Genomic DNA, 14604 nt, shown 5'->3' on the forward strand with positions numbered 1-14604 from the left:
TGGTCCCTTCGGGTAAACCCAGAGACCAGTCTGGCTGCCGCATTCTGTACCAATTGTAGTTTCCGGACTGCGTACAAAGGCAGCCCCATATAGAGTGCATTACAGTAGTCAAGCCTAGAGGTTACCAGCATATTTACCACCATTTTAAGTTCACTAATCTCCAAGAGCAGACATATCTGGTGTATCAGCCGAAGCTGATAAAAAGCACTCCTGACCACAGCCTCAACCTGAGAAACCAGGGAAAGTTTGGGATCCAGGAGCACTCCCAGACTACAAACCTTATATTTTAGGGGAAGTGTAACCCCATCAAGAACAGGCAGATCTAAGCCATCTCTCAGATCCCAACCCCCTACATACAGTACCTCCATCTTGCTTGGATTCAGCTTCATCCAGTCCAATATCTTCTCCAGGCAGGCATTTGGGGGGCGGGGGGTCATGCCATTTCCTGATGAAGTTGGTATGGAGAAATAGATCTGGGTGTCATCAGCATATTGATAGCATCCTCAACCAAACTTCCTGACTATCTCTCCCAGCGGTTTCATGTAGATGGTAAAAAGCATTGAAGACAGTATGGAGACTTGTGGAACCCCACACGTCAGCTCTCGCTTTTCAGAGCAATAGCCTCCAAGTGACACGATCTGGAATCTGCCAGAGAGGTAGGAGCAGGACCATTGTAAAACAGTGCCACCCAATCCCACCTCCTTCAAGTGACCCAGCAGGATACCATGGTCAATGGTATCGAAAGCCACCTAGAGATTCAAAAGGATCCGCAGAGTCACACTCCCTCTGTCGATCACCAATTGGAGATCATCCATCAGGCTGGCCAAGACAGTCTCAACCCCATAGCCCACCCGAAAGCCAGTCTGGAAAGGATCTAAATAATGTGTCATCCCAAACTGCCTGGAACTGAGAAGCAACCACTCGCTCAATCACCTTACTCAACGAAGGAAGATTAAGAGACGGGTTTGTAATTAGCTAACACTGAGGGATACAAAGCAGGTTTCTTCAAATATGGTCTAATAACAGCCTCCTTGAGACAAGGAGGCATCCTGCTCTCCCTCAGAGAAGCATTTATGATATTTACCAGACCCTCTCTGATAATATGACTATCAGATGAAATAAGCCAAGTTGGGCAAGGGTCAAGATTGCAAGTGGTGGGGTGTACAGTCTGAAGCAGTTTGTTCCACATCATCAGAAGTCACAAACTGAAAATAATCCAATTCAATCCTTCAAGAGGAGTTGTGGGGCACCTCTACGATAGACTCTGCAGTAACCGTGGAGTCTAGTTCAGCGCGAATACAAGATATTTTATCTGCAAAAAAGTTAAACATATCACAGCGATTGACAGATGGTTCCAGATTCAAATTCAAGGCAGAGCCAGATTCAAATTTCAAGACCCTAGACAACTCAGCTGGACGTGAATTTGTAGAAGCAATGCGGGCAGAGAAGAACTGCTTCTTTACCAACTGCACTGCCATCTGCACTGCCAGAGCATAGATCCTCAAATGAGCTCTGTGTTGCAATCTCAGATTCATGCCAAGACTTCCTCCACTTGCGCTCTAGTCGTTTACCTCGCCACTTCAGCTCCTGCAGTTTGTCTGAATACCATGGGGAAGACTTTAAAGAAGCTTAGGTGTGATTGTGTCTACCACTCTAGTAAGTTCATTATTCCATGTTTGCACCAGAGCATCGACAGAATCTCTCACAGAGCCAGCTGGAAACCCTTCCAAGGCTTCTTGGAATCCTATTGGATCCAAATAACCGTCTCGGGCAGACCAACCTAATGGGTCCTTCACCCCTGCAGCAGTGGGTTGTGGCTGCAAGTCCTATCTTAACCAGATGATGATCCGTCCATAACAGTGGGGAGATAACAGGGTCCCGCACCCACGGAACACCACCCTGATCAGAGTAGAAGACCAAGTCGGGCGTGTGACCTGCATCATGCGTCAGTCCAGAGACCACTTGGGATAGGCCCGTAGCCGTCATGGCCGCTATGAACTCCTGAGCCACCCCTGACACCCAGTCCCAAAATGGTGTCCAAAATGGACACCCGGACCCAAAATTGAAGTCCCCCACCAACAACAACCTGGTCCACTCCAATGCCAACTCATCAACCAGGTCTGTCAGCAAACTTAGGGACTCTGCTGGACAAGGGGGTGATCGGTATACCAACAGAAGTCCCAATCTATCCTTGGTCCCTAGACTTAGGAACACACATTCAATATAGTCCAACTCCCTGACAGGGATCCTGGTAAGGGAGATAGTATTCTTAAAGACCACAGCCACCCCACCTCCCCGCCCACATCCTCTCATCTGCTCCACCACAGAGTAACCAGGTCTCCGTAATGCACACCAGATTGGCACCTTCATCCAAGATCAAAGCATGGATGATCTCAGGCTTGTTTTGGACCAACCTGGCATTACAAAGCAGTAAGGTGAGGTTCTTTGGGGTTGAAGGAACTGCCCTCCAAGGCTAAAACTCAAAATGAAGCAGACAGGGCAGTTTTTAAATCAGTGGGACTTAAAAGATCAAGAATGCATGCCCATTGATTTTAACTGAATTTAAGCACATTTGCCTCTCAATTGCTCCATGGCTGATGATACAATCCCACAAAATCTAATGTCTAAGTAATGTGTATTAGTCAATTATATTATCAGTGTTTTTAATACCAAAGCATATAAATAAACTAAAACTACAAGAATGTTAACAGTTGGACAGTTCCTTCTCAAAAAGTCTTCTTCTTCTTCTTCTTCTTCTTTTTTTTAGGAAGCCTGCAGACTTGCAGGACTTAGCTCCAGGAACAAACCCTCCATTTATTACTTTTGATGGTGATGTGAAAATAGATGTGAATAAAATTGAGGAGTTCCTAGAAGAAAAATTAGCACCCCCAAGGTACTGTACATTACTCTGCTGGGTTCAATAGAAGCAAATTTGATGTTGTGCAGATCATGTGTTCTCTTAGACCAGGAGTGTTAAGACCTTTCCACAGAAAAGATTGAGGATGTAACATCTGGTTAATGATTGACTGCTGAGTCTTACAGAAAGATAAGATCCTTTTAGGAGTCTCCTAGGTAAACTCTTTGGAAATAATGGGTTAGGATTATATTCTTATGTTTTAAATTCTTTAGATATCCCAAACTTGCACCAAACCATCTGGAATCTTACTCTGCAGGAAATGATGTGTTTGCTAAATTTTCTGCATATATCAAAAACACAAGGAAAGATGCCAATGAAAGTAAGTATTTATAGACTTTGTCATTACTGTTGGCTAGGGACATTACCATTATTGCTGCTCATGTCTTTTTGTTTGTGTTCATTCTTTACCCATTGATTCAAAAACTGTTAAATGTGGCAGTCTGTAGCCCTGTTCACTCATTATTAAAACTGTGAATTCTCTAAAACCAAGCATGAGTAAGTCCTGCCATTAAACCATGCCGCTGCTCTCCATGTATATAGTGTCTGTCTTCAGAGACAAACACGGTACTTGGGAAGAGATCCTTCCTGTGATTATTGGCCCAGAGTTATGGGTAGCCAGCAATATTAATCAAGAGAGGATCTCTTTAGGCAAATGCTATATGCATGGGGGTGGGTGGGTGACAGTTTAAGAGTGAATCAGCATGGGGGTAAGGCTTGTTGGTGCACTCCTGTAGGGGCTTTACCCGGGCACAGCATCCACAGTTTTAATAACAAGTGTAGGGCTCATGTCTCTTCCCTTAGTGTGATGCATGTTTGTTGCTAGGCATACAAAAAGGTCTGATGTGAGGGTGCACTAGTGATTGCAGGTATAATAGGCACTGTTGGCTCCCTAAAGCAGGGGAAAGCAATGATAATTTCTGGGGGAAGCATCCATTTAGTGGGTCAAATCTTGCTGGGTTCCAGATACAGTGAGTTACCTTCCTCACCCTCTCAGATTTTCAATTGTTCCTCCCCTGCCCACACTGAGAAAGTAGTTCAGGAAAAGAAAACAGACAGACTCGCAGTGACATGAGACATTCTAGAAGATCATTAGCATAACTGGTATTACATAAAGTAGTACATCTTGTTGTAAGACACATTTCCCCCCCTACAATAGCTAGTACAGAAATTGGTAGCATATATTGTACGGCATAACTCAAAAGTGTCTGTGTTGGACCATTATTGCTCTACAGAGACCATGGACCTCATGCTGAATAGTGAAAACCATTGTTCTAAGTACTAAATATTGGCAAAACAAAAAAGTGACTCTAAACAAGCTCGTTCTTGAAGGCAAGAAATCTTTTTTCTTTTCTTCATTTTTATTCTGGAAAAATGCACAGTATTCAGGAGGGGTCCATTTAATATATATTGAATCCACTAACTCATGAGTCACAGCACTTTCTTGTCTCATTACTGAGCCAGTTGATACCCCTTCAGCCATCACCCTTGAATTACAGGGTGCAGCAAATATTGTGATTCTTTTTCTTGTGTATTCCATGTGTGTCTGTAACAAAGATGTGAAGACCCAGAAAAACTTGGAAAAAGCCCAGTTTCCCCCCATTGCTTTTCCAAATGACTTTTCCCCCCAAAACAACTTGAAAAAAATTGGATTATGAAATATTTTCTTCTAAAATTATGAATAAAATATTTAAGAAAAGGTGTTCAAATACATTTATATAAGGAAAGGTATCCTGGGCTTTATTCTCCCAAGCTGCTTGCTTGCTTCAGATTCCTCCATCTTCTGCAGCATGTTTGGAAATACACCAATTCAAGAAATAAATGAACATGTGAAAAGGTGGAGAGGTTTGTCTTAATCCAGGCAATTCAGATTTCATAAACCATTAAAATGAAAAAAATGAAGGACCAGAAGAAGCAGAAACTGTTGATAGTAATAGAATAACAGGAGGGAGACTCATCACTGCAGCACTGACACAGTGATGGAGCCTCTGAGAGCTTCGTAGAACATGGTTTGGGGATGTATAGAGTGAGTGTGCTTGCACCACTCTTCAACTGGCGGGGCACTGCACTGTATGCAAACCAGTCCCCCACCCCTGTTTTCAACACTAACACTGCCTGCTTCTCTTAAACAGTTTTTGACAGTTGATAAGAAACTGGCAAAAAGTTGATGTTGAAAAGCCGGGGTGGGGGGGGAGCTGGCTTACAGAGATGCTGGATTGCTTGGAGTTCAGCAGATTGCAGTCCATTTGTAACAAAAATTAAACAATATCTAAAAGTAACTTACTGCATGTGGACTAATTGTCTGAAGGAACTATACTTCTGAATTTAATATTATACATAATAAATACTCTTAAAGGAACAATGCGACTGTAGATATGTAAAGCGCCCCCCCCCCAGTATTGCATATTTTTCAATTTTCTCCAAAATTTTCATTTTTCCCTTTTTAAAATGTTTCCCCATAACTTCAAAATTTCTGGAAATTTTACATCTCTAGTCTGTAATAGCATGTATTAATTCCATGCCATGAAGTAAATTCCAACTGGGCACTTTTCTATACATGAGTTACCTCATGGTTGAAATGTCCATGACTGCACACAGAGGAACATTTCTTTTTCTTGCTTTTTTAATTTAATGTTTTTTGACATTTTGTATGTTACATTTTCTTATGCAAATGCACATATTTTACCTATCAACAGCTACCTAAAATCCGGAACAGTACACTGCAAAGCTATATGAATTACTGATTAGAAAGACACGAGCTGACATTCTGACCGCACTCATGCCAGGGGGAGGCGACCTCATCCAACTCCCCCTGGCATGAGTGCAGTTGTGCTGGAGCTTTTAGGCTCTGGAGCACTCCCTGCCTTCTGCAAGGGCTCTGCAAGTTCAGAAAGACATCCCTGAAGGCCAGTAATATGTTTCTGATCCTGCAGAGCCCTCTTGGAGTGCGGGGAGTGCATTTGCACAACTGCATTCACGCTTGGTTAGGATGTCAGTCACTGTACAGTTCTATATACACATGCAGATACAAAGGACAGGCCACCCCTACACTTTGTTTCATTTCATTTGTATCCCACCCTCCTTATGAAAAGTTCAGAGTAGTGTACATCATCCTCCACTTCTATCCTCTCAGCAATTCTGTGGAGTAGGTTAGGCTAGGAGATAGTGACTGGTCCAAGGCCACCCAGCAAGCTTTGTGGTGGGTGAGGATCTGAATGTCGATCTTCCCACTCTAACAGAGGTGTGCAGAACATTCTGGGCTCAGAACAGGACACCCTTGGAACGAAGTGCCTGTTCTGAGCTCAGAACGGAACAGCCCCATTCCGAGGTGGAACGTTCTGATTGCCATTTTAAACTTTTTTTTTTTTAAATTAAGGCCGGTGAGGGCAGCACTGGGGGGATGGGGAAGAGTTATTTACATTTAAAAAGTGATTATCGACTGTACCGCCGGGCCGCTGGCACCTGGAAGTCTTCCTCCCAGTCAGCAGCAGTAGCAGCCCACCCAACATCCCCTGGGACAGTGATGCAGCTCTGGCCCTGACCTACGTGGAGGCCAGGTCAGTGCCAGAGCTGCATCAGCACCACACGGGATGGAGGGCAGGAGATACCCTGCCTCCATTCATTATTTTATTTATTTATTATTTCACATAGTTATATACCGCCCCAGATTTCTTCTAATTTGAAAAAAGAGGAGGGAAGGAAATATTGAAATGACTTGAGTAAGAAAGAGACAAATAGTGGGAGGGAGGGAAAACAACAGAGAATGAATGAAGGTGGAGGGGGGAACAAAGTGGTAGCAAAAAAATTGCCTTGCAAACAATGGGAGAGTAAGCAAAGTTCTAATATATTTATGCTTCGTGAGGCTTCTGAAACTAAAAGGTGTGGTAATAAATATTTCTAAATAAATGAGAATAGTGGTTCTCATGTTTCACAGTCATACAAGGGTGGAAGGAGAGGCTGTGCACTCACAGAGAGGCTGGAGAATAGCTGTGGCAAAGGCTTGTTTGCAGTCCATCATGCAGACATGAAGGTGGAGAAGTTATTTTCTCTTCCCCACAAAATCCTTTTTGCTTCCAGAAACATGTCACTCAGGGCTGCATGAAGCAAAAGGGGCTTTGACTTTTATTTATCATTTTTAAAATTTATTTATCATTTTTATACCACCCAAAACGTATGTCTCTGGGCAGTTTACAACAAATAGAAAAGGTAAAACATTAGTTAAAATAGATAAATGAAAACAAAGAAATTAAAACATTGGTTAAAATAAATGACAGCAAAAAGTTAAAACATTACAACAATTAAAACCTTAAAATAATGTTTTAAAACGAAGTTAAAACTATTAAATGGTATTTAATTATAATTAAAAAGCCTGGGTGAACAAGTATGTCCTTAAAGATTTTTTTTAAATTGTCAGAGATGGGGAAGCTCTTATTCCAGCAGAAAGCACGGTCCAAAGCATCGGGGCAGCAACTGAGAAGGCTCGTTCCTGAGTAGCTACCAGATGAGCCAGTAGCAACTGCCGACAGACGTCTCCTGATTATCTCAATAGGTGGTGGGGTTCATGAAGAAAAAGACGTTCTCTTAAATACCCAGGGCCCAAGCCGTTTAGGGCTTTATAGGTTATAACCAGCACCTTGTATTTTGCCAGGAAACTTATCGGCAGCCAGTGTAACTCTTTCAAGACAGGAGTAATATGGTTTCTCTGAGATGACCCAGAGACCAACCTGGCTGCCACATTCTGAACCAGCTGTAGTTTCCAGACTACATACAAAGGCAGCCCCACATAGAGCACACTGCAGTAATCCAGTCTGGAGGTTACCAGCATATGCACCACTGTCCTGAGGTAGTTTATCTCAAGAAACAGATGCAGCTGGCGTATCAGCCGAAGCTGATAAAAGGCACCTCTGGCCACCACCTCAACCTGGGACACCAGGGAGAGGCTTGGATCCAGAAGCACCCCCAGACTGCGCACCTGTTCCTTCTGGGGAAGTGTGACCCCATCCAGAACAAGCAGATTAAACTCATCTCCTGAGTTTTGACCCCACACAATAAGTACCTCCGTCTTTGTGGGGGAGGAGTGAAAATTGGTTCCTCATCACTGTCCCCTAGCACAACTTTCTCTTCCCCCCTGCTGCACAAAAGCCCTTTTTGCTTCCAGAAATATGTCCCTGAAGTTTGTGCAGCCCTCAGGGACTTATCTGGTTATTTTCCCCGACCCCAAACTCCTTTATTAGACGCATATTTTGAGCTGGTTTGGATTACACATCTGCCAGTTCTCTCAAACGTGTGGAGGAACAGCATGAGTGCACATGTCTCCCCCATCCAGTAAATGGTCTCAATGTCACTTATCACATGGGGGTGAGTGATACAAATCTCTGTGTTTGATTCTATTGGATTGTTCTGGTGTAACTCTGTTGCCCTGACACATGTATGGGTGCCAGCTATACCTTTCTAATTCTCTATGGAATGGCTTTAGAAAGTTGTGCTTTGTTTTAAGGAATTAAACAAATCTCTGAGAATTATACATTTGTGGGCAGTAATCATGCCCACTTCTGAATAAGTAATTCTATACAGTTATTGACTGAATTATAAAATACAGTGAAACTTCAAAAACTCATTAAGACAGAAACAAAAATGGTTTTTTGTGTCTGTCTTAATGAGTTTTTGAGTTTCATTCTATTTTATAATTCAGTCAATAATTATATTATATATTTTGTTAGCAAACACAGAATATACTTTTAACAAATAACTTTGTATATGAGTGACACTGTAGAAGAGTTCACTGTGATATAAATGAGTCTACTTCTTGAAAATGACTGATTTCTCATTTGTTTTTAACATATGACTTTAAATAATCCATTTCTTCTTATTGGTTTTAGATTTGGAAAAAACTTTGCTTAAGGCTCTAAGGAAACTGAACAACTACTTAAATACCCCCTTGCCTGAAGAAATTGATGCCTATAGCACAGAAGAACTTGCTGTTTCCACAAGGAAATTTCTGGATGGTGATGAACTCACATTAGCAGATTGTAATCTTTTGCCAAAACTCCATATCATCAAGGTCTGGGTTTTTCTTTTTCCTCTTTGATGGTTTTATCTCCCCCTGCACTAGAAGGCAATAAAATGTGTAGAATGAGGGATAATGCCTTGCTGTATGCTGACTAAATTTTTCAAGCACTGATAATGAGTAGCATTTGTCAATTTGTCAGAGAGATTCCAGACATCTTTATTTTCTGTCCAGATTAAATCCATAGTTGCTATATAAGCTTGCTTTATTTATTTATTTATTTATTTATTTATTTATTTATTTATTTATTTATTTAGAAATATTTTAATATATTTAAAATATTTGTCCTGTCCCATCCCTTATGCTCAAAATATTTAATGAAAATGAGATGTGTCATAAAGGAAGAATTTCCTATTAGGGGTGTGCATGAACTGGGCCGGAGGCCAATGTAGAGGCCTCCGAACCAGTCTGAATGTGGCGCAGTTCAAAGGTTTGGCGCCAGGGTGTGTGGTTGTGGTACTTCCGGCCACTTCTGGCTGAAAACAGGGGCAGGGGCGGCACGGAGGTACGCTGATGCCCCAAGAAGGTTTGTTTGTTTTTAAAGGACCACCAGCGGGGGGAAAGCATCAGAAGGGAGGAAGTGCATCCCCCCGCCCTTAAAGGACCACCACTACCCTGGCGCCGGACTGCAGAGGCACAGTTCCATGCACACCACTATTTTCTATTTCCTCTTTTCTTCTAAATGTCTATTCCTTCCAAATATTTAATCTAAACAATTTGTCAGTGCCAACATAATTCCCCATCATATACATGTTCTTGCACTCTTCTTTCTTTCAGCAATTTGTTAAAATAGAGAAATAAATATTCTTTTGATTTCTAATGCCATGTGCCTAATGGTGTCTTCCTTTATCTTTTCTTTTTTAAGATTGTGGCAAAGAAATATAGAAATTTTGAGTTTCCATCTGAAATGACTGGAATCTGGAGATATTTGAACAATGCTTATGCTAGAGATGAGTTCACAAACACTTGTCCGGCAGATCGGGAAATAGAGTTTGCCTATTTGGATGTTGCGAAAAGAATGAAATGAATCAAAGATGTTCTACGTCTGTATTTCTTCAGTGCATTTTGATGAAAAAGAAAAAAACTCAAGAAAAAATTGTCCACTCAAGCAGCATGGTTTTAAGTTCTAATGCTGGCCAATTCTCCTGACATATTTTTTTTTTTAAATCTAATTTAAGAATAGTGGCTGTCATGATGAGGAAAATTGTTCAAAGTAGTCTCATTGGCCTACATACTGCCCGCAGTTGCAAAACTACATTCTTGTGCAACCATAAGAATTGTGCAAAATGCATTTATGAGCAGTCTCATTTTTCCAGTGTAAATATGCTCTTGTGTAAATATGTTCTGCACAATTATTTCACTTGTAAAAGAGCACAGTTGCACAACTGCGTGCTTATAACATGCACATTGCCTTGCACAGTATGTGGACCAATGAAATTAATTTTATTTTCAATTGAAAACCTTGAGTAATTTTTTCTCATCATGTCAGTCACCATATTTGTGTATATATCCACTTCCAGATATGTGCATATGCACACACAAATGTCTTATATGTTTAGGCAATGGATCAAAACTTGAACATTTGCTGCAATAACAGAATCTAGATTACTTAATAATATCAGTTTTTAGACTGAAAATAAATGGTAAAGAATACTTGTTCAGATGCAGAGTACCATAAATGCAGTGGAGGCTGTGCACTTGCTGCTGCAATTGCCATTTCTATGAATAGCTGTTGCACAGGAATCTGAATGATGTAATGCATGTTCTATTATTATGTCATCATGGTGTTACCATAAATGTCTGTTTGACTTCATCAGCGTTTGTGCACCTGCTACAGTTGTTCATGCAGAAAGCCTTTTCCATAGATATATCTAGCTCACATGATGTGGTTCACATGAGGCAAAAAGCAGGTGTTTGCAGTGGATCTACCACATGCCTTCCTTTCAGTCTCAGCGAGCTCTGGCTCATGAACCTGCGTTACCATGTGTCCCTAGACATGTATCCCTGCTTCAAACCATATAGATGGCATGCTACAAACTCCTGTTCATGTATTGTGTGAAGTGGCCCAAAGATTTGTAGAATCGGTTCCTAAGTACTCAGGATGGGACATACAATATCACAACATGTGACACTGGCAATATTACAATACAGTGGTTTCTTCCTTCCTTCCTTCCTTCCTTTAAAACACACACACACACACACACACACACACACACACACACACACACACACACCACCCTACAAACCAAGGTCCCTGTCTAAAAGCTGCTGCTCCAAATTCCAGATGCTGGGGGGCTATGGTGGTGGTTACACAATAGTGAGGAAAGCCAAACTGTGTATGCTCAGAAGGACTTACTACTGCAAATATTCCAGAGATTGCCTGTGACACTCCAGCAGACTCAGGGGCCGAACCCTTAACCCATTTCCCTATGCCTGTATCCTGGAAGTTACTTTGCCATAAATCCTGTGGACTGGGATGACAGATCTTTGTTTCTCACAATTTTCTTGTTTTTACTTCAGAGTTATTGCCAAATTTGTTCACTGACTGAAGTCATCTCTTTATTTTTTTATTTTAGAAGAAATGAGCTCATTTTTCTTTTAAGTTGTGTCTGTAACCAAAAAAACAAAACAAAACTGTCTGTGCATAAATAATGAAAACCTAACAAGTTTTGTTAGGTAGAGGGAAATGAAAGTGGTGGGTCGATCTGTATTTCAAACAAATTCCATTCTTCAAGAAGTTTACCTTTCAGCTGCAAAATTATGGGCAAGTTCTATATTCTGTGCGCCTGTGTCACATTTACCTCTATAGGACTGAGGAATCCCACCATGGTGCTCCAAGACATGAAGTTTTCAAATTATGTGTTTCATTAGAGGGCACCTGAAGGATCAGAACCTTAAGGCTGATTCACACATGTATGCATATGTCTTGGTTACTTGACACTTGAAGACTCACAGCTGAATATGAATGAATTGAAAAGCCAGTGCTATTGAAAGTTCTATCCAAATGAGCCTCGTTCATAGATGTGACAGTCATCAAGTGGTGTACATGGATAAGTAAACTAGACCTAAATGAAAAACATCTTCTCTGGCTACTGAAATTGCTACTGCTTACCCATTGTTTTATAGCTCTATAAATGTGGTTCAGATCTGAGGAAGAGGAGGCCCTTTCCTAAAATTTTTGGAACAGGATTTATTTGGAGGACCTTGAAAAAATATGAATCAACTAGCAGCAAATATAACATTTGTGCTGTAGAGCCCTAAAAGTTTATGTTCAATGTATAGTGGAAAGGAAAACCATTTTCTTTGATGGTTTCTTGTTTTTTGATTTGCTGTTGTAAACTTCTTTGGGTGTCATTGAGAAAGAAATGAAGTACTGTATACAAATTGAACTTCAACTTGCATCTTCCCTGTAAAAGTTCTATATCAGCTATCAAAACTTAGATACCAAGTACTGTGGCTACTAGGAATCCTCTCCTTTGTTAATGTAATAGCTATCAGTTTCTCAGTATAGAAAAGATGTATTCAATATGATTGACTGAAATGTATATTTGCTAAACTGAATGTATTTTAGAATAGAAAATCTATTTCATATCAAGATGTCTACTTTTCTTACCAGTTTTACTACAGATTTAATTTTCTACTTTTAAGGTTGACTGCACTGTATAATCATGAGAATATACTTTGTACATTTTGCTTCACATTCTTTGTGATTAATTTTAACACAATTATATGCTGATTTTGTTTTTATCCATAGAGAGATGACTTGTTTATCTTAACTTACTCCACAATATTAAATGTTTGGTTTGATTGTTTAGCATTCATGAAACAAGAATCGCTACCAGTTACACTCCATTTTTTGATGTACACATGCATTTAAACAACCTATAAATCACTGTAGTAATTTAATATGCCTTACAAATTTGAACAAAAAATACATAAATTTTGACTTAAATATGTTGTCCTCTGCTTATTTTAGTGTGTCTAGATACTAAGCTACATTATGAGAAAAAGATGGAACATCTGAAGCACAATTCAGGCAAATTTAAGCATTTGACGTCCCATTGAGTTCATTGGAAATTAGGCATTTTGCATAATGTTTCCCTATTGGAATCAATGGAATTTGGCTGGAGTGTGCCCTGGTATTTTTTTAAAATAGGAAACTGTTTGTTTTTGCTCTACTTGTATATGTAGGCAAAGACCTCATCTATTTTTTTTCTTCAAGTGAACAGAAAATAATCAAAATTTAACATTAAGGTTATTCCATGATGTGATATTGAAGAGAAGATTATAATGTTAACTTTATTACTTCCATGTGAGTTTTTAAAGAGAGTGTAGTAGGTTTGATAATACTTGGCTCCAAAAAGAGTTAACAGCTACCTTAATGAATGAAGATAACAGCATTAACGTCCTGTAACTAACCCAACTGTGTGAGATCAGTATCTCCAGTCATCATCATTGGCCCATTTAAACTCGGGCAATGGCCTAGCAGCAGCAACAAACTGAAGGTGAAATAGTCTATCCCTGGAGAGTCCTTTAGCAAGCTTTCTCTTGCTGCAGCCACTGCCATCAGGTAAGTGAGAAAGGAAAGGAGTGGAGGGCAAGGTGCAAGGGCTTTGGGAAATGATTGGAATTGGAGCAAAGAGTTGGAGCTTGAGCTTGCATTCGGACTCCCTTGTGCTCCTGATGAAATAATCAGGAGCACAACTGTCTGTTCCATGGAAGGCTCCATGGCTGCCTCCCTCAAGTCAGGGATCTTGATGTTAGTAGGGGATCTGGGAGGAACACAGACCTTGGACAGCTTCACTGGAAGCATGGCAGTAAAGTGGATCGGAACTTCAGATAGTTCTGCACAAGAGAACTGGGCACAACAAGGTAAGAGGGCTTGGAACTGACTGCCAGGGGAAGGGCTAATCTGCCCTGGTTGAGACTAGCCCTTCCTCGGTTGAGACTAGCCCTTCCTCTGTCCTGGGGAAGGCTCTGTAGTTTAAATGGGCCTTCCCTGAATTTGTAATCACTGGCTCTAGTGGTGCTGGGGGATCTCTTATTTGGACTGGTAGGTCCTCAGGGACTCCTCTTGAGTCAGAAGGTCATGGTGGGGATGTTGGCTCTGGATTCCCCAACTCTCTTAGCAGAGGTCCTGGTGGAGCAGGGTTGCTAGGGGTCTGGGTCATAGGGTCGTCCTACTTTCATCACCTGACCTGTCCACCTCATCCTCTAATTGGGAAAATCCTAGATCTGGGGTCATGACAACAATGAAGTTCAAACTCTGAAGTTTGGAATACTTTTTTAAAAATAAAAGTAATGTGGTGTACAGAGCCAAGAGGAATTTATCTACCACTAGCTGTGGCTGAATAAGGGAGCAGTTAGAAGTCCTCATACTTGCGCTGGTCCTGCTGGTGTTGGCATTTTCTTTTCCCAAGTTTTCCGCTGGCTAAAACTATTGCAGTACCCACTGAAAGTGCCCTCTATAAGGAAACCCCATGGGAAAATACTGTTTTTGTGTAAGCATGAGTGAAAAGGGATGTTCCTGATACCTATAGGAGCGAGTGGACATGCTAAGAGAGTTTCTCAGCACGTACAGGGAAATACAATTCTGAAAAGTAAGAGGCATACCTGTTGAGGT

At 41.0% G+C, this 14604-nt stretch overlaps 1 protein-coding gene across 1 annotated transcript in view; it reads left to right on the forward strand.

Annotated features, from left to right (window-relative positions):
- CLIC6 (chloride intracellular channel 6) overlaps positions 1-12933 on the forward strand; it is a 38932-nt gene extending 25999 nt beyond the window's left edge. Inside the window, exons 3-6 of the mRNA XM_053304223.1 lie at positions 2768-2893; positions 3130-3236; positions 8794-8975; positions 9847-12933. Coding sequence (XP_053160198.1) covers positions 2768-2893; positions 3130-3236; positions 8794-8975; positions 9847-10008 — 577 coding nt within the window. The 3' untranslated portion in view covers positions 10009-12933. The remainder of the gene's footprint in view (positions 1-2767; positions 2894-3129; positions 3237-8793; positions 8976-9846) is intronic.
- The last annotated feature ends 1671 nt before the right edge of the window (positions 12934-14604 follow it).

Source organism: Hemicordylus capensis, chromosome 3 (genome assembly GCF_027244095.1).
Source record: "Hemicordylus capensis ecotype Gifberg chromosome 3, rHemCap1.1.pri, whole genome shotgun sequence".
NCBI lineage: Eukaryota > Metazoa > Chordata > Lepidosauria > Squamata > Cordylidae > Hemicordylus > Hemicordylus capensis.